Source organism: Carassius carassius, chromosome 39 (assembly GCF_963082965.1).
Source record: "Carassius carassius chromosome 39, fCarCar2.1, whole genome shotgun sequence".
Classification (NCBI taxonomy): domain Eukaryota; kingdom Metazoa; phylum Chordata; class Actinopteri; order Cypriniformes; family Cyprinidae; genus Carassius; species Carassius carassius.
In genome coordinates, this window is record NC_081793.1 from 17,951,556 (window position 1) to 17,972,344 (window position 20,789).

Genomic DNA, 20,789 nt, shown 5'->3' on the forward strand with positions numbered 1-20,789 from the left:
AGAAGCTCATAAACCTATGAGTGTTGTCACGCTACTTTTATTAATCGATACTGAATCGCTACATTATATTTCTCAACAACAAAGGGGCAAAATCGCTTCATTGTCTGCAGAGAGAGACAATTTACCCCCCCCCCACTTTCTTTCTCTCAAAATGGCCATATTTCAGAAAAATTTTCATCACTGGATATAGCTTTAGGTCATTTAACATTTCTATGGTAAAACGTATTATTAAAAGTTGACTAATGTTAATCGATTTGCAGCTTCATCTTACCTCACTCTCTTTAACGTTAAACTGACGCTTCGCGCAGTAAACCCCGCCTACTTTGATCTGATTGGCCATCTCAGTGATTTTGACATTGACGAGTGCTGTTAGACCGAGGCTTTGATCTGAAGCACCTAGTAAGTGCAGTGTTTGCACGTGCATCCATGCAAGTTAATTCTCACACTTTAATAGTATTTGTAGCTCCTAACAGGCTGTGTGACTATGAGAAGTTATTACATCAAACTGTACGTCATTATACAGTTTTCCTTATTGCTTGCGTGCCAGCGATTATCCCTCTGCGTGCCACTGTTGGCACGCATGCCGTAGGTTGCCAACCCCTGGCCTAGAGCTTCAGATTTTAGATTTCTGTGGTTTTCGAAGAGTTGTGAGTATCTGTAGTCAACAATGAACTATTTAGCTCCAGAATGCTCGAGGAGAAGCCCTGATTGAATCAGCATGATTGGCGCTATTATCATGTTTCCTGTGCAGACCATGTGACGGGAGAGACGTGGCTCTTGACGTGAGCCAGTTTGGAAGCCGATGGCTGATTCGAACAAGCATACAGTTATCAAAGCAACAAAACGATGCAGATTCCCTCCAGTGTCCTTCAATCCATCTGGTGTTTAAATGTTCAGTGCATGTGAGTCTATGTGTAATGCGAGGTCTAAAACTGTCCTGTGGGCAGCATTTAATGTAAAGGCTTAGTGTGCGAGCGTGTTTGTGGATGTGCGCATCTGACCTGGACGTTATCTGGTGAGCCGTACTTGAGTGAAATTGGGGGAGGGGTGGCGTCAGACATACAGAGATCAACCTCAATAGAGAAGATTAACCATGAACTAATCATCCTCTCTCTGTGTGCTTCAGGTGGTCTGTGTATTTGCGTGCACTTGCGTGTGTGTATGAGGCAAGCGGCATGCAGTAAAACTCCTGCGCTTTTCTGTAATCCTGGTCTCCAAGCGCGAGTCTGCATGCAGACTAATCTGTCATATTTACGTATTAATAACCAGCCAGGCCACAAGATCATCATTACACATGGTGTTGTCGTAAATTAATCTCTCTAAATGGGATGCTTCAGTGCTACATGACTCCATGGGACAACCTGGTGCATGACTGAGATAATAAAACACACTAGTTAACTTAGCAGCAAATCAATAACTGACAAATCAACTTTTATCAAAAAATTGTCAAAGGTTATGCAAAATCTTAAAATACTTCGCAATATATATATATATATATATATATATATATATATATATATATATATATTACATACTCAATTTAAAAGAAAATTAAACAAATATTAATAAGTATAATGAAATATAATGGCTATACTTACATTAAACTGCATCATATATATAAATAATGCAGTACATATATATATATATATATATATATAAATAATGCAGTATATATAAAACCATTATATCATATATTTACAATTTTATGTGAGTGTGTGTGTTATGTATATCAACATAAATATAACTATTAAATTAAATACTAAAATTAAAAATTAAATTAAATTTATGCATTTAGCAGACGCTTTTATCCAAGGGGACATACATTGCATTCAAGCTAACAATTTTCTCCTAACATGTGTTCCCTGGGATACGAAGCCCCAACCTTGCGTTTGCTAACACAATGATCTACCACTTGAGCTACAGGAACTACTAATATACAGGAAATACGAATAAAATTTTCACTAAATCATATTTAATATCACACACATGTGTGAGTGTTTTTAAAAAAAAACATAAATACATAAGAAAAATCATCAGCAAATGAAAAATAAATCTGACACCAGACAGATTGAGCACTTCTGTTAATAGGCAAACAAGCTAAATTTTCCGCCAATAGCATCTCACAAAACAACCCAATATGGGCTCACATCTTCACATCAAGCAGGAGACGAGAAAGAATGGCTGTGAATTCCAAAAGTCCAGCATGGCATACTGGCCATAAACGTCTAGACATTCCCAGCGTCTGTAGGGCTAAAGAGATTGTGCTTGATTTAATAGATTTATTAAGCCTTGATTCGATTAGGACAGAGAGAAGGCTCAGCTCTAAATGACAGCTCAGGCTGAGGGCACATTGGCTGCACAGAGGCTAAATTAAAGGGTAAGTACAGTCTGCCTTGGCTGCTTACCACAAGCCCAGACCCCTCTATCATTCTTCAGAGATTTCAAATCAGCTAACGGCATCCCAAATCGCTCTCATTATCAGAGACATATCAGGTTTTTTGGTTGGTGAAACTTAATTGTCAGCGGTTCAAGTTTCTACTTGTGTTGTGCTTTCTGATGGTTCTCTTTGGTGGTAAACGGTGTCATGACGAGACCAAAAATGTGGGTAGAAAAAGGTCAGCAAATGTGAGCCTCAGGAGACACAATACCACAAAAATGACAACTAGAGGTAAAGAGACAACAGTAAATTCTCTCTAGCATCCGGGGTCAAAGCAGCCTCTCCTCAATCGTTCACTTTTCCTGTTGCTCCCACTGTCATATAGAGCCAGATTTTTTATCTTATCACCTTTCCGAGTGCATCTAAGCCAGAAATATGGAGAAATGTGCATTAGTGGGTTGAGTGTGCAGGGTAAACAAGTTTTTGATGAGAAAAAAAGATGCATGTCCAGTTCAGAGTAAGGTCAGCATTCAGGTGGAGGTTAGGAATGCATGCACAAACCAAATCATCCACCCACACACACACACACACATACAGGCCAACCATATGAGTCTCACACCCTTATCTCATGGGTGCATTCCCATTCTCCACCCTTTCTGATTCCCTCTTCTTTTCATTCCTCTTCTTTTTCTGGCCTCTTTCTTAATGTCCTTTGCCTGTCCAACCATTGCTTATAGTGGCTCTCTCTTCCCCTTTTCAGATAACACGCACATTAAACTCTGGAAGACACTGACTTCCTTGTCAAATGGAAGATATACAGTAAACTAGACTTCTAAATCAACAAAACCTCAATATGCAGTGACAAAGAGAGCTGAAGTCATTCATTTTCAATAAGATAATTCATCCAACATGAGCAACTATTAGTTGACTATGAGACAAAATTTCAGCGAAACTCAACTTTATGCAAATACGCAATGATGCAACCCAGCCACTGCCAATGAGAGTGTAGACAATTCACACAGCAATTACAATTATGTCATAATTTACTCACCATCATGTTGTTCCAAACCTGAATTTCTTTCTTCTGTGGAACACAAAAAAATATCTTTAGAATTGTTTTGTCCAATACATTGTTGTTTTGGACCCTATTTACTTAAATTATATAAACAAATCAGTTGTAAAATTTTAATCAATCAGTTGTAAAAACGGATTATTCAAGACATGAGTTTTTTTTTTTTTTTGTTCCGCATAAGAAAAAAATCATTTGGAGGGTGAATAAATTACCAAATTTTTATTTTTGGGTGAATGATCACTTTAATACACTGCCATTGAGGCTGTACCCTAAGGTACAAAACCTAAAAGTTAATCTTTGTACCTAATTATAAAACAGATACGGTGCTTGATTCTGATTGGTTGAGCTGCGTTCAAAGTTATTGTAAATTACACAACAAACATACACCTTTGTTTACTTCTGTGTGTTGTTCTTTGTTTCTGAGAAACTACATTGTTTGGTGGAAGAATTCTGTTTTTATTTATATCATTACACAGTTGAGTTTTACCATTTTTGAATCTATTCAACCGATCTGCGGGTCTGGCGGTAGCACTTTTAGATTAGCTTAGCATAAATAATTGAATCCGATTAGACCATTAGCATCTCACTCAAAAATGACCAATATTTTTCTTTCCATCCCAGCACAATAATCAAAGAACCTTGCTGCCATTCCATGGGAGCAGCAGGCACAGTGATATTACGCAGCGCCTGAAATAGTCCCCAGCAACTCTGCTATTGCAGCAACTACACAAACTAGCTGGAGACTTTTTTCAGGCGCTGTGAAATATCACTGTGCCTGCTGCACCCATGGTATGGCAGCAAAGTTCCTTGATTATTATGCTGGGATGAAAGTATAGTTCCTAGCCACATCGGCATAGAAAATCATAACTTTTCATTTTCTGTCGGTCTTAGTACACAATGTAATTACAGAACAGTCAAGATTTAAATAGGAAAAATATAGAAACTCTTTGGTAATTTTTGAACGAGATGCTAACTGTCTAATCAGATTCAATGATCTATGCTAAGCTAAGCTAAAAGTGCTACCGCCAGACCCGGAGATCAGATGAATGGATTATAAACTGTAAAAAGAGTTGGAAAATTAGCCTATTTAAAAAAAAAGTGGAGTGTTTCTTTAAATGGTACACAATTGTACATTCAAAGTACATATTAGTACTTTAAAAATGAATAAATATTAATGAATTAATTAATATTAAATAATTACCTAAAGTATACAAATTAGTGTATTTTGCCCCAGTGACAGTTTTGTACTTTTTTCTTAGAGGGTACATTACAATTATATTTTTAGATCTATATTTCTAAAAATGAGCTGAAGTGGGCATTGATAGCTTATCTTAATGCAAGTCTTATGATTTCTCACTTACTGATTGTCTTAGCACAATCAGGATGGCAGGACGGTGAGCTGGGCTGGCAGTGCCCACTAGGCGAGCGGATGCCAGGCAGGAACATGCAGTGGGGCCGTCTGTGCCAGCAGGGGCAGACTCAGGCTTTCAGCGGTCATGAATGAGGCTTATTTATCCCAGCGCGTGAATAAGGCCAGTCAGTGAAAACAGCACAAAAGGAGACAGAGGCTCGTTGGCATGCACACAGTGTTGCCTCAAAACCAGTGTTGCAAGACTTTGTTATTAGTGAGAGGAATTGGATGAAACAGAGATCCAGTGTGTGACGGGATCGTTTCAACACTGTGTTTGTGAGCGAGACAGTCTTATTCTATTAATATTGAAATCATAATTAAACTTCTGCAGTGTTAAAAGTCCACTGTCACGTCCGCAGCAATCGCACACTTCTCCTAAAGTTACATGCACTTCCTTGTTTGCTTTGTTTTTTGTTACTTTGTTTTGTTGTGAGGGGGCAGGACCTATGGACTGCGCATCCTGGGTAAGTAATCTGTCTTTGTCTCTTCCTGGTTTTGCTTGCATTGGCCTAGATGGGGGTCACTCAAAGTAGGACCAGACCTGCCGCCTATAGGGTATGTTTGGATCCCGATGGAACGCAAAACATATATTTTCAGTATATTTTACACTTATTTTGCACTGAAAGTCCGGTTGCACTTTATTTTACAGTACGTGTACTAACATGTACTTATAGTGTACTTACAGTGTATTTATCTAAGAAAGTTCTGGTAATACAAGGTAACTACATGGGGTAGGGTTAGGTTTAGGGGTAGGTTCAGAGTTAGTACCTAGTTCTTACATAGTTATTGTAATTACTATAATAAGTACATAGTATGTACATGGGGAACAGGACTGTAAAATAAAGTGCTACCGAAGGCTATTTTAATTAATTAATTAAATATCATATTAAAATGCCCAAAAGAGTTGAGTCCATCTGAATCAATCAGTTTGAATTTTTTTTTTTTTTTTGCATCATCACTCAGAAACATCCACAGAAGCTTCACGTGGCATTAGCATATTAAAATGATTTCTGAAGGATGTAATGATTGGAGTAATGGTTGCTGAAAATTCAGCTTTGCCCTCACAATAATAAATTATAGTTCAAAATACATTAAAATAGAAAACATTTATCTGAACTTGTAATAATATTTCACAATATGTGCATCTACATGCATGGTTGATCCCTTATTTCTATCAATCACTATTCAATCACTATCACTAGCTTTCATAAAAAGAAATTAAGATTCCCATCAGAGTGCAATTCCAGCTGGTACCATCAGTGAAGGATGAGTTTATAGACAGATTGATGAAAAGATTCATTTAGCTAAAAATATGCCACGTCCAAGCATCAGTAACCACTGCCTTTTGTAAATAACCTCTGAGGAAAGCAAAATTGGGGTAGAGGACCACAGTAATGATTCAATTAATCACTTTACACATGTATATTCATGCCCAATCTAACCTGATTAATGTGCACTTCTTAATTATTATCCCGCCACTTTTTGAGACACTTATTCAGTGTCATTCCTGATGATGTTAGCAGCTTTTAACAGAGCAATTAACACAGTCGCCTGGTTTTCTTTCATGGAATTATAAACTCCTAGAGAACAGAACAATGCCCTCCCTGCTATTTGATTTGAATTCACAAGCACTCTTTCATGCTCTCCTCTGCATCCATTAACCAAACACATCCATTTGCCTTTTATTTAAAAAATTAAATAAAATCCTTTTTGTGACCTCCATGCTTTTAGTTTAAACTAAGCTTAAAAGCTTGATTTAAGGGAGCAAGAAAAATGGACACATGATAAAATATAAAATTGGCAGATCATAAAAACAATGGGGTTTTTTCCAATCGTTGTATGCAGTCCCAGTGTCTTTCTGTTTCTCACTGATCTTGTGAGTTCATAAATACAAATACGGCACTTGATAAATTGAAAACCAGGGCTCCAGACAAAAAAGAACCATTGGCTCCTATAAGAAACCAAACTAAATGCTGCAGAATAAACATGTTTTATTTCTTTATTCTTTTTAAAAAAAAACACTTTAACATTTCTGTCATGTTTTCTTGTCTTTATCAGCATTGTAATCCATCTTGTAAATGTCCTGGGAACTAAGGTTCACTTAAAGTGGGAACTAAATGTCTTTTCCAACTTGAGAACTATACACAGTCCTAAAGAATTGTTTATTACACAAAACCTGTGCCAATATCTTGGACCATAACTATGTCAGCATCACTTGGCCACTGGGTGTAGTCTGAGCTCCTCTTCAGTGAATCTTATAAATGTTGTCATATGTCTTGCACACATCCGTAGAAGAGGCATTACATGCACATTTTTAAGTCATCTCAGCAAAAATATCACTCGTATATTAATATTTTTCTCGCACCCTGTACTGTACTGTACATGCATATGATTTAGCACTGCCTATGATATCCCACATTTACATGTGAGCGGTTTGGCTTGAAAGAAGCAATATAATTCATAAATATAATTTTTTTGACAACCGATTCAGTTCTTCTAAGAAATAAGTATGTTAATCATTGAATATGTGCTGCTTAGCTACCTCTATCACTGGACACGACAATAATTGGAAGCTTTTTTTAAATCAGTTTGCATATGAGGTGCCTTCTTACAAAAACACTGCTGTGTAGTTGTTGGCTAACTGGACAGCAGGACAGCCGCCTAAAGTTTTGGACACAGCCAATGCCCTGCATTATCTTTTTTTTATTTTTTATTCTCTTTATGCAAACACACCCTGGCTCACGCATCACTCCATTTGAGCAATCTTAACAGTCTTGTTCCTTTCCTCTGCCTCACTGACCTGTTTCTTTTCCCTGTTTTTTTTTAGAGCAAAGAAATTCAGAATCCATGTCTGTTGAAGTCTTTCACTCCAAATCATCAAAGGTTACCATGTCTCCTCTCTCGCTCTGTCAGGATTTATTTATGAGACGTGTAGCAGAATTCCTGTGAGCCTGCAGCACCTGCTGTAGTTGGACGGGGAGCCGAGCGGCAGCTGCCGTACTCTGTAAGAGCAGGGAAAATGTTGTGAAAGCACTGTGATTATGTTATTTAAGTGTTAAGGGAGGCCTGGAACATTAAAGGACATTGAAAAAGTGTAGTGGATTTGTTCAGGGAAGCTGGGACTTGCAGAAGAACTGTGAAAGCATTGTGAGAACAAAAAGGTCTAACAACGTTTTCAAACACATTATGAAAGTGTGCTGAAAATGTTTAGTGAACCCCAGGAGTTTTTAAGTATAAAACATGGAGCTGAGCGCAAGAGAATTAGAAAACAATTTGACAACAAAGTTCAATTTACTAACATGCATTTATTAACAAATCTTTTTTTTTTAAATCTATTGTTGATTATTCATTCATAAATCATTCAGTGATGTTAATTTATACAACTTTAAATGTAAAAAATGTAGGTTTTAACCAAATAGATAAATGCTGTAAAAGTTCTATTCATAAGTTCATGATACCTAATGGACAAATTAATTGAACCGTATTGTAAAGTGTTACTGAAACTAATAATAATAATAAATGAAAATCAAATGCTAAAATGGAAACATAGATAAACATGTGCTTCATGTGAAGTGCAAATATAGAAAAATATACTGAGTAACTTTCCTATTTGTTGCCGATTTTTGGACCCAAGTTCAGTCATCGCTTCTTGTCAGTGTTGTAACCAGGTAAACACAGCGCACAGGTGAACATGGCAAGGTCAGCGTTTGTTTGACTGCAAACACCTGAATCAGGACAGGTGGACTTTAATCTGCCAGTTTGGACAGAGAGCATCATCGCCAGCACAGCTAACAAACACACAATGAGCAAAAAAACACACTGGCTTCTGAATGCTGTAGCATTTCCTAGTTGAATTCAAATCCACTAATACTGACCAAAAACACTTCTGAGATCATCCTTAAAATCAACACGAAATCAAAATTGACCTACTTTACTATCTGAATGCACACTTACTGTACTATGGACGATTATTATGTTATTCCAAATTAAAAATGCTTATAAACATGATGCAATAAACTACTCTGCCTCAATCCAATTAATTCCCGATGGATAAAATCACGCAATATAGATTACAAACATAATTTCAAATTAACTGTTTAGAAAGCCAAGAAATAAACCACCAATCAGATCAAGGCATGAAGCAAGATTATTACACAAGCCATTTATTTGCTCTTGATGTCTAACCCCAGTTCAGTATCAGGTAACTATCAGGTAAACTTGGCAAGGCCAAATACTATGTACTGCAAATACAGGAGGGATACCACTCCTTGCGCTGTGATTGGCTGTAACATGTGGTGGGAGGCTCTGATACCATCAGGTGCCAGGTGCAGACGGACAGAGGAGGGGTGGAGGAGTCTGACAGCACCAGCAGAGGTGAACAATCACCGCTTAAAAGATGTCCGGATCATGAACAGAGATAGCGTACAACCAAATCTTCTTCACATTAGTATGGTTTTAAAAGGATATGTTGCAATGACATCCCCTCGGCCTCGCACGGGACCCCAAGATAATTATTACTAGTGGAGGGGAGAAATTAACAAGATGCCATTTAGCACATGGACAAATGACATCAGAGGAAACCTGTGGGGACCTGAGGCAAACATATGGAGCTCGAGAGCAGAAACAAACAGTTTACTAAACACCGTTTAAACATATTTATCATCACATGACAAGCCTTTCCGCCAACACACACACTGGGATATTTAACGCTCGCTAACAGATCGGATAGACCCCTAAGAAACATTTTAATAGGGGTGACAGCATCGTGTTTTATTATACTTCATATATGAGAGGCTGTAATATGTCACATTAATAAAATACAGACCACTAGTTATACATTTCTATCTACGCACGCATGGCCAATTCAGCTCTTTTTTGCAAAGGCTACACTTTTTTCCCCATTGCACCTTTCTAGATGTTTACCAGTCTTGACAGTTGCTGTAGCGGAAAGCCTTTAACAATGTGACTAATACACACACTCATAGTAGGACCTAACATCCTACTTATACAATCACTTCTCCAGGGAGTTCAGATGGACAAGGACACACACACACACACACACACACACACACACACACATCTCCAGGGGCTGTGGATAGAGATGCATTACAAGTACCCCCTCAAATCATAACGCATCAAACCCTTGCAGAGCTCCTCAGACCCTCAGAGAACAGAGATCTCACGCTGCCTCCCAGCATCCCTGACATTTCATACATCACTTTGATAGATCACCTTATCAGTGCAGCTGCTCGCCAGCATAAGAGCTGTATTCATAAGGCCGCACGAGCCTGATAAAAGTATACGGCTGATAAAAGTATACGGCATATTCATCATTATCTTCTTAGCATTGTTTTGATGAGATAAGGGCTGAAAGCATTAAATGAGGATGCATTACTTCTAGCTGTAATTTCGCTTTCTGATGCAACAGGGCTGCAAATGTTGAAAAGGGAATGGTGACGGATGAAGGTGTGTTGATGCTCTTTAGGAGCTGTTTCTGTGCAGAAGAGACTGCCGTGCCTTGTGGATCAATCGAGAGATATTGCAGGTTGTTGTCTATTTTGGATGCAATATGGGGATTGGATGTGAGCGTGAAACTGGTAAGATTAAAGACTTGAAAAACAGCATTTAGTTTTTAGCAGAGGTTGGGGAAAAAAAGATAAGAAAAGCACTCTAGGCGGTGATAAGACTTTCATTGCTCTTCTGTTTCTATGTCCATATTACACACTGAACAGAACAAAACAGAATTACACTAAATTACAGTTATCACTGTAATCTGACAGATATCATACCTCTCTCTGTGACAGTCTAAACTCTCTAAACTATTTTTTGTTCATCTCATTTACACTCAATTTGCTTTAGTACAATGAAAATGTTAAAGCCAACTTCATTTCAGAAACAATTATTAAATTTTGTTGCCTTATAACATGTATTAAAAAAGTCATAAAATATAAAACAGTCTTCATAGACCCTTTTCTCACCAGATGTGATGACACGTTTCTACAGTTATAAAATAATAAACCTTAATGTTTAAAAAAAATGTAACTTACATTTGCAACACTGTAATTTGTGTTTACTTACTTTCTGCATTAAATGACAGAGAACTGGTTAATGATAACTGTTTGGCATAGAAACTTTATTTATTGTATTTTTTTTTTTTTTTTTTTTTTGCAATTGGTGAAAATGGGAAAGCAAAAACATTTGTTAATAAAAAATTTCTATTCACCACTGTGGACGGTTACCCAACTGTGACAACTTCTGCTTCTAAGAACCCCAGAAATGTGAAAAGAGTCCATTCATGAAAATATATAGCCGCGTTTATGTTTTAGTGAGGTGATCCCTCACAAGGGGATTATCATGTTTAGGGGTTCTCCTTGGCATCAAAAAACTTTGGTAAGCGCTGTAATTGCACCTTCAGCTACAGGAACAATCCTCCTGGAGAAACCTAAGGTTAAGTGGCTCGCTCCAGAGCACAGTGGTGTTCGTTCATGGATCTCTCCTCTGGGATTTGAGCTTGCAACATTTTGATTACCAGCCCAGATCTTTAACTACTAGATTGCACCACAATCTACTGAAAACAGAGTCCAGGAAAACCCCAGTATAGGCTTATATTGTGTAAACAGTTAAACACAAACTTTGGGTTTAAGGCCAGGAGATACATGAAAGAGAGAGAGAAGGAGAGACAAAGAGAGATGCCAGTGACTATCCCAGTCTTTAAGAGATGTCCCAAGTCATATTATTAAAAACAATAAATGTATATCAGCACAACAGATGCACAAAATTACCCCCACACGAGCCAATTGCAACAACTCATATTCTCAGGTGCACTAAAGAAACCCTAACAGGTGCACGCACTCATAGACACAAATTTGTAGACTCACACACCACTTAAGTTGTCAGTCTCTGATCTGAGTCTTTGGACAGGTGTACACACAAATATAATATCCCCAAAGAGTAGAGGAGTGAAAAAGGGGAGTGAAGTCTTAATTTCCTGTGTGATGTGGCAGCGACCTTCCCACCATGCCTGCACACACACACACACACACACACACACGTTGGGATAGATAATTGTATTAGATGAGGTCATACACCTAACACACCTGTTCATATGAGAATCTATTTCATACACACTATATTAGATGAGGTCAACACAACACAGTGACATACTGCAGAAAATTAAGACTGATAGGAAACACACACACACACACACATTCATTGTGGAATGTGTGCTGCTGGGTCCAGACAGCACAATACTTGTGAATGATCTTAAATGGCTGTTGCTCTTCCAGGGCTGAGCTGTACGTGTGTGGGTTTACTTTGCTGTACTTTGAAGACAAAATTATCTGCAGAAATGATCTAAATGAACAAGTTTCCCTTTGAGAGAATACCCTGTTTGATAAATAATATAAATAAATACATAATCTGGTTTATAAAAGGTACTTTTTAGGAATTCACAGATATTAAAATTACGGCATACAATTATGGATACTATATTAGATTTATGTTATGGCAGATAAATTACAAATTAAAAGAGATTTTTTTTGTTATTAAATTAAATTTTATGTATAAAAAGATATCACACAAAAATTTATAAATTGTCTAAATATTCTATGAATTAAATCAATTATTTAAAAATATTAAAGCAATTATATTTATTAAATAAATAATAATAATTTAAAATTACATTTAAAATAAATGCTACAAATGAACAACAGCATCAAAAATCATAATGTCCAGAATGAAAAATACATTTACAATTAGATTTGATTAAGTTTAAATTCAGCAGTTTTATTAAACTATTTTATTATTATTTATTATTTTAGAGTATTTAAAGACTAACTTTAAATTGTTAAATTACTAAATATACAAATAGAGTAAATGAGAATGCACAATTAAATATTATATATATATATATATATATTATTAGCAATTAGCTCTACACACACACACACACACACACATTTATATATAAAGTTCTATTATGTTCTATTATCTATTATATTATATGTATATAAGTGTTACTGAGATGTGATTTTGACCACTAGTGTGTATCCAGACTCCTTTAGGATATTCAAGTCCACGGAGCAGTGCTGTTGACACCCATTCGCTCTAACACTTGTTCCTCCATCACAAGCGACTACGCTCCACCTACACACTGACATGCAGAGAGACAAGGATTCCTCCACATCTCATCTTCCTCTCGGAGGAGAATGGGTCATATGCAAATGAGTGTCTCCGCATGGGCAGTAGTTTCCCACAGGCAGCGGGAGAAAGACTGTTCCCTCCCTCTCTGCACTCTTTCAATAGTCCTTTTCTTCTGCCGCTAAGCCCCTCTATGCCCGATCGTGGCCCGCTGCATTGGTAGCAAAACCCCTTTTCTCCCCCTCGCTGAAGCTTTAAAACACAATAGCTCACTTAAGCATGCGCACACACACACACACACAAACCAACCAATAAAGTACAACCGAGCAGGCTAAAAAGGGGGTTCATGAAACCTGGGCCCTTCTGAGGAGAATGAAAACAAGGGAGAGATGAAGGAGAGAGAAATAAAGAGAAAGTTTTTCTTTAGGAGTAATGCTTCCTCTCCTTCCGTGGGACCAGTGACCGGGCTGATCATTAATCCCCGTTTGTAAAAGCACAGAGATGTTTGGAGGGCTGTTTGCTGAGAGCCAGATTTGGACAGAGCTACAGGAATTAGGAAGCACCTGAAATGAACCGTGTATGGATCTAAAATTCACTTTCACTCAAAAATACAGTACCGTTCAAGACTTTTATTTTATAGTATTTTATTTAAAGAAATAAATACTTTTATTCAGCAAGGGCACACTGATTTGATCAAAAGTGACAGTGAAGTTTTGTAAACATTTTATTTTATCTATTTTAAATAAATGCTGCTCTTTTAAGCTATCAATTTATTGAAGAATCCTGAAAAAAAAATATATATATATATCATGTCTTCCACAAAAATATTAAGCAACACTACTGTTTTCAACATTGACAATAATAAGAATGTTTCTTGAGCACCAAATAAGCATACCAGAATGATTTCTGAAGGATCATTGAACTTGAGCAATTGGAGAAATTCAGCTTTGCAATCGCAGGAATAAATTATATTTTAGAATATATTAAAACAGAAATAGTTATTTTACATTTTTTTTAATACTTCACCATATTACTGTATATTTGTTTTATCAAATTAATGCAGCCTTGGAGAGCATTTCTTTCTAAAAAAAAATCTTACCAACAACATATTTTTGAAGATTGCAGTAAGTCACATTGCACGTGCATGGGGTCTCGTGTTGTATGTAGTATTAAGCCCTGAGTGGCTATCACTGTTACCTATAATTGAGTCCCATTTCCCTTTCTTTCCTTTTCATCCACCTAATCAACAAAACAAAAGGGCCAATTTCCTTCTCTGACCCTTCTAAAGAAAAGCGAACAAACATGTACAATGAAATAAAAAACAAATTGGACCTCAGTCAAATAGAAATGCACCACCACGCACTGTCTACAAAGTCCTCAGTCACATACAGTGTTTTTCACATGTTTAAACACACACACACCACACATTCACACACCGGCCCTTGACCAGAAGGAAGCCATGTTTGTTATCCAAAGCACAGGAAGGGAGAAAAGAGGAGCTATCTTGCCAGTTTACAACAGTCCTTCACTGTCACCTCAGCAGGCCTCCAGAACACTGACCCCCATCTTCAACAAATCCCTCCCCCATGTGACCTCCACACGGGGGGCAAACCGAAAGGGAATGGGGGTAAGACGAAAAAAAACAAGGGTTGCTTCTGAGCTTTGTTACCTAGAGATCTATTCACTCAGTGTGTATTTGTGTGTGTGTGTGTGTGTGTTGGGGGCTTTAACACACAGCCAATTTGTTACGCTGGACGCCTCACAATGGCACAGGGGGGAAAGTGAAGTCATACTTGAGCCAATGCATGTGCGCCCATGGCAGAGGTCACTAAACATCACCCTGCTACTGTGTCTCAGAGAAAGGGTCAAAAGAGGAGAGGAGGACAGAGAAGAGAGGAGAGAGCATTTCAGATGGACTTTTGGAGGAAGTCAACAAAAGCATTATGAATTAATGAAAATTTCCTCCACAGCTGAACCCTGCACACCAGTGACCCTAAATGTTAGCAGATGGCTTTTAAAATGCCCTATAGCATTTCCCACAGCAAAGCGCTCCTCCTAACTCACATACACCTACAGAAAAACAAATGCATTCAAAAAATACTGCACAATTTTCTAACTATAAATCATCAACTTAATGTACATGAGTATGAGAAAAACAAGCATGTGTGTTCATTGCTTTAGAAAGTCTGGTATGGGGTGTGAAAATAGCGCAGCGCAGTAATTAAAGTTTTATCAGCCAAATAAATTCCGCTACACTCATTTTATCACAGAGCTGGCAGTAGCCTGACGTAGGCCATAGTTCTCCAAAGGTAATGACAGTAAACAAGCTAAATATTTCTCATCATTCATTGGGGGTCTTTGTACCCAACGCATTCCGGGTTCTGCTCAATTCAGAGGTGTAAATCCTTCCCCTAAAATGTCTCGGTATAAAAATACAGCCTTGCTAAAGTTCTTTTGAAACGTAACCTCCATTTTAGAAAGCCACTACAAAGCACAGCACGCCTAACAGCCGCTGCCATGTTTATTTTCTTAGCCATGCTAATACCGGTCAGCCACATTCCTCTATTCCCAAACTGGGAGGTTTCAAATTGCCCTCCAGTGCTCTCAGAGAGAGCCAAAGGAGGAAGGGACAGAAGGAGAGCTGGTCTGTGAACAACACCTGTCATCTTGCGGACTATTAGCACCTTCATGTTTACAGCTTGAGCACCGGTCGCCTTCATGTTGTGTGCCACAAGAACCCCAAGTGGCTGGGAACATCGTTAGAACAAGTCCCACACAAAAAGGTGAAAAAAAAACACACTGGCACACGATTGAATAATCATCTTATTAGCTCTATCAGTAAAAGTGTTCCAAGAAATCTAGCGTTTTGGGAATACATATGAAAGGAAGTGAAATACTTGAGATGCTCTCTTGTCTGCCTTTGGAGCGTTTGGTGATATAAGCAAGGTGTGTTTTAAAATAAGACTGATTAAGGCTGTACTGCACAGTCACACAGCTTTCAAGATGTTTTCACACAGTTCACCTTCCTCGCATTCTGCAGATAACTTCACCTGAGACAGCTTTAAATACTCTGAAAAACTGTTGACTCTTTAGCATTCCAATCCAAGACGGAGAGTCCAAATCTGTGGGTTGTTCCCTGGGCCTCAAGTTTGCTGATTTTACTACAGATTTACACAATTATGAGTGAAAATCTACATTTTTCTTTAGCTCTTTAGAAATTAGCATATTTTGTTTTCAGGGTAGGCCATTCAATCAAGTCTATAGGGTAAAAAGTCAGAAAGAACTAATGAATTCTCTAGATGGTAAAACATTCTTTACCTGCCCAACAGCTCATCTCAGGGTTAACACTCTACCTTTAGTCGAAGCAACAGGCACGTCATATATTTTTCACCTGATGGTGAAGTGCTGCTGTCACATGCTAAAAAGTGTCTAAAAGCTTCAGCACCAGGGAAAAAATTCACCTCCCCCTTCAGCCTCTGTGTAGAAACCACTGTAACCTTTACAAATGCTCCAAATGAACGTACATGAGAGTCAAGAACATTTTATTGATGACACACACAAACACACACAAAAAAGATTGGTAGAATGGTATAGGTATTGCCATATTTACTGGATCGACTCACTCTAATCTGTAAATCCAAGTCATATGACCTGTTAAGAGCATAAAAAATCATTTTACAGTTCTCAAACAATTAATGCTGCCTTAATGAGCTATTATAATCTTTCTAGACACAAACTGTCGACTCTATATTTTCTTATGAATGCCAACTGGAAACTTTTTGAATTTTTGATACCCAAGTGTGTGTAACCATTAGTCTCATTGCTGCAGCATGTCTCCATGTGTGTTTCAACAGGACAGCAATGTTGCCAACAATTAGGCCTTCTGATAAAGAGCCACAATCAAGCAACTTCACAGAAGACCTAACGGGGAGATTTTAATTATGTGTGATTTTTAAGTCAGTGAAGGTTGTGTGAATTATAATTAAGAGCCGAAGAATGAACAAACAGTTCAGTATTGTTCATATCACATAACTTTACAAGATAGTTTATAGCGTACAAGCCTTCTGTGGCTGATTCAAAATAGTTTTCAAGTAAGTGAGTTGAAATTAAAAACATTCCATTCATCTTGATTATGGTAATTAAAGTGAAGGTACATATGGTAAACACATAGTGAATCCATCTAGAAGACAGTTTGCTTCCACTGAACATTTACTGTTGGCCTTTACAGCAAACGGTGAAGCACTCAGGCGGCCGCATTCCAATTATACACGGTCTGAGCAACAGTCCTCACGGGGGCGCGGAGGGGGAGGGGCGTATGTTAATGACGCAGGGACGCGCACAGCCAGGGAGCGTTCATCGCGCGCCGGGAGCGCTGATACTCTGCGGGTGCGCTCCGAGGTCAGCCCTTGACTTCAAATAATAAACGGTCAGGACGCATAAAGCGCCAGCGTGCGTTCATAAAAGAACGAACTTAAATTATTGTGCGCAGAAATTGTTTATATGATTAAGATTAAAATTATATTACACGCTTTATTTAACACAGAATGACTGATTTTAAAATTAAATGACGTAACGTCATCAAAAGCTCTATCTGGAGGTGTTAATATGATAAAAGAAGTTCAAGCAGGTGCTGTTGCTGCACGGCTCAGGTGCGTCTCCGCGTTCAGATACCTGCAGTGCGGTGAGCAGTGCCAAACGCCCATGACAAAGCACTTATATCAACCTAACACCGCGGAAAAGCGCTGCAAAATGACCCAAAAGCCTCATGGTGTAAAATCATTCTAGGTTTCGAAACAATTTCAGAACACGCCTGTGCTTTTATCTCATAAAAGATGATGAGCGATGCTCCAGCACCTATAAGTAACATATCGATGCTTTCTAGAGTAAGCGCTATAGAAATCCGAATGATAACAAGCACCCATCCCTTCTGCAGTTAAAAACAAACGACAACAGCAGCTGAGAGTGAGAAGGCATGCCAAAAAACACTACACATACATCTTTTTTTTTTTTATACCTGCACAAGTTGACATTTGCTGCAACGCACGAGAAACGCCTCCCGTCTGCTTTCAAATTGAGACAATGTATCTCAGAAAGAGAAAAAGAAGGAATCCTTCCTTGTCAGCAATTTCAGGTAGCAAAAAAACAAGAGCAAAATGGCCAAATGGCATTTATGAAAATCTAAGTGACATTTTTATCCTCCCCTCCGATCAGGTAGGCACAGGTCGTTCACACACGCGCACGCTGCTGAGAGAACCGCTAACGTTACAAGGCGCGCGCATGGCGTCAGCCTGAGGAAAAGTGTCTTTGTTCATCTCTTCTCAATAAATAAATAAATAAATAAAAATAAAGACACTTAATACAACAGATGAACAGACGAAATGAAGAACGGTGCACTTTTGATCTAACAGTTTGGACGAACGCAAATGTTTTTTCGAGTTTATATTTCCTATCTCACGCGCGCAAGCGATAAGTAAAGCTCGCCTCATGTTTCTCACTATCGATTTCCTTCGTAAAATTACTCAGGCTCACATCTTTAACTCTGGACACGGCTTACCAGATAAATCGTTAGAATTCAAAAGATCAACGACTTTATGTTATTTATCACTCATAAACCCGAAACCTACACAGCTACGGGCGTGCATTACAAAGCGGATGCATAAAGTCCCCAAAAACAAACTGTCAGTGCAGTAAATCCAGCTACAGCAGCGCGATTTATCAGGACTCTCTGCGCTGCTCGGGATGTATACGCATTCCTTATATAGGCTGCAGCAGTTGTTCTAGCAGCAGACAGCCCTTCAGATTCCTTTCCTTTTCTCTTCAGCGTTACCACCCAACTAGAAATGTGGCAGGCTGGCTGCACAAACAGGTTGCTGTAACCGGCATCGTGCTCCCGAGCCCTGAGCCCCGATCCCGCAGGGACGCCTGGACTGGCAGGACTGTTATATAAACACACCCTCATTTTTTGCTTTGTAAACTTCAAGAAACTTCCCTGTCAAACATCACCGCGAACTGCACGCATGCCCCTGTTTTCCAATGCAGCAGCAACACAGAGAACAAGTGTGCTGCTGTTATCAGGTTTCTTTTGAGCTATATGACAAAAGTCTAAAGCCATGTGTACATAAATATTACTCTAAATTGCTTACATGCATTCATACTCCTAATAAAGGTTATTCTTAGGATTCTGCTAGCTCGCTAGCTAACGTTACCTGCTACCACGCAGACAGCGGAACAGCCCACTGCACATATATCAAAGTTTGCTGTTAACGAAAATAAATCAAAATCTTCTAAAGCAACCGCTCTATTCCCAAACATGTATTTATGAAAGCATTTCCACCACTTCAATCGCTCAAACTGATTCACGTGAAACCAAAACACCCGCATCGGACCAACAGGTACATTTTGAGGGAGAAAATAAGTTTCAGTTCGTTCGAATCTAAAGGGGAAAATCCAACAGTGACGACCAGCAGGAGTAAACGATTCGAACAGAATGGATTTTATTTAAAAAAAATAATAATTCAAAGGCTTTATAAAGTGAACTCAAGGCGAAGACAAATAAAAGGGGAAACAAAAGCGAGAGAGTCACTTGTATGGGACTGGCTGCGTATAACGGTCCGCGCTCGCGCTGTGCGCCGCTAGGCGGTGAGAGAGTCGCGAGCGCGGCAGGTATAACGGTACACCAGATAGGGGCTATAACACGGCGCTACTTTCCAGCACTTTGTGGGGCTCGAGAAGTTCTGCCAGCGGCCCGGAATCCAGAGTTGAATGAAATCAGCCGTCGCCAAGCAAAGCGAAGGGTTTTTACTCACCGTTTGTCCTCCTCGGGTTCGCCTGCTTTCTGCGCTTACACCTGGGGCCATCCGCCATGATCCTTTCGCTGTGTCTAAATGCTGCTGGAGAGTCACCTCCTCTCGCCCCCACACCTCCCCTCCCTCCCTTCTACTCCACCTCCCCTCCCTGCACCTGGTTTACGACACTCGGCTTTACGACATTACCTTCTGGCTCCTATACCTCTCTCTCTGGCGCTCAGATGCCCTTCTCTGGCCAACTCCCGCCCCTCACACCACTCGCTCCCTGCGGCGCTGCTGCCTGTCCGAAACGGTCACCGATCAAACTGTCCATGTGCAGGGACAGGAACATCTGTTTTGATTGACAGTTTGAAAGAAGTGTGAGTCTTTGGACAAAACAAACATTTTCAAGCCCGTCACACAGAAGAGCGCAATGTTAAACATTCAACCTGAATCGGGCGTGATATGTTTTTTTTTTTTTTACAGTTAGGATGGGGGCGGGGAAAGTTTGACGCGTGCACCTGTTTATGACCCGCGCGCACGCACACGCACCAACACACAATCTTAGCTGCTACTTTTTTCATTCATGATGAGAAAGCTGCGTGTCATATAACTAGTCACTGTAAAAAGTAGACAGTAACTTTTAATATAGGGGGCACTGGCTAGTTCACACTTTTTAATCAAATTAACATTTATAAACTGTAGTTTTATTAAAATCAATGTCTGTACAGCCATAACCTAAGGTACTATCATCAAAATAAATAAATAAAATAAAGACTATTTAATATTATTTACTTATTTGACCATTGGAACAGCTATAAGAAAGAGATAATCTTATTTGATTATTTAATAATAATTTTTTTTTTTAATTGACTGTAAAAAAATAGTGTTTTAATTATTGAAAAAAGTATTTTAATTATAAAAGTGTTTGACATTGCCATTGTTTTCCCAGAAAAAAAAATACAATTTGTTTACACGTATTAACCTTTTGTGACAATATGCAGC

The 20,789-nt window shown here is 38.7% G+C and overlaps 1 protein-coding gene across 3 annotated transcripts in view; it reads right to left on the reverse strand.

The window, feature by feature from the left end:
* The window catches only part of LOC132121520 (zinc finger E-box-binding homeobox 1-like), a 56,122-nt gene extending 36,162 nt beyond the window's left edge, over nucleotides 1-19,960 (reverse strand). Inside the window, exons 1-2 of one of the 3 annotated variants that reach the window (XM_059531003.1) lie at nucleotides 19,806-19,929; nucleotides 3,429-3,461 (exon numbers count right to left, since the gene is read on the reverse strand). In XM_059531003.1, the coding sequence (XP_059386986.1) occupies nucleotides 3,429-3,461; nucleotides 19,806-19,863 (91 nt within the window). In that variant the 5' untranslated portion in view covers nucleotides 19,864-19,929. Of the gene's footprint in view, nucleotides 1-3,428; nucleotides 3,462-18,013; nucleotides 18,556-19,805 lie in introns of those variants that run through there. The other 2 variants (XM_059531004.1, XM_059531005.1) reach the window with 2 other exon arrangements.
* Between the last annotated feature and the right edge of the window lie 829 nt (nucleotides 19,961-20,789).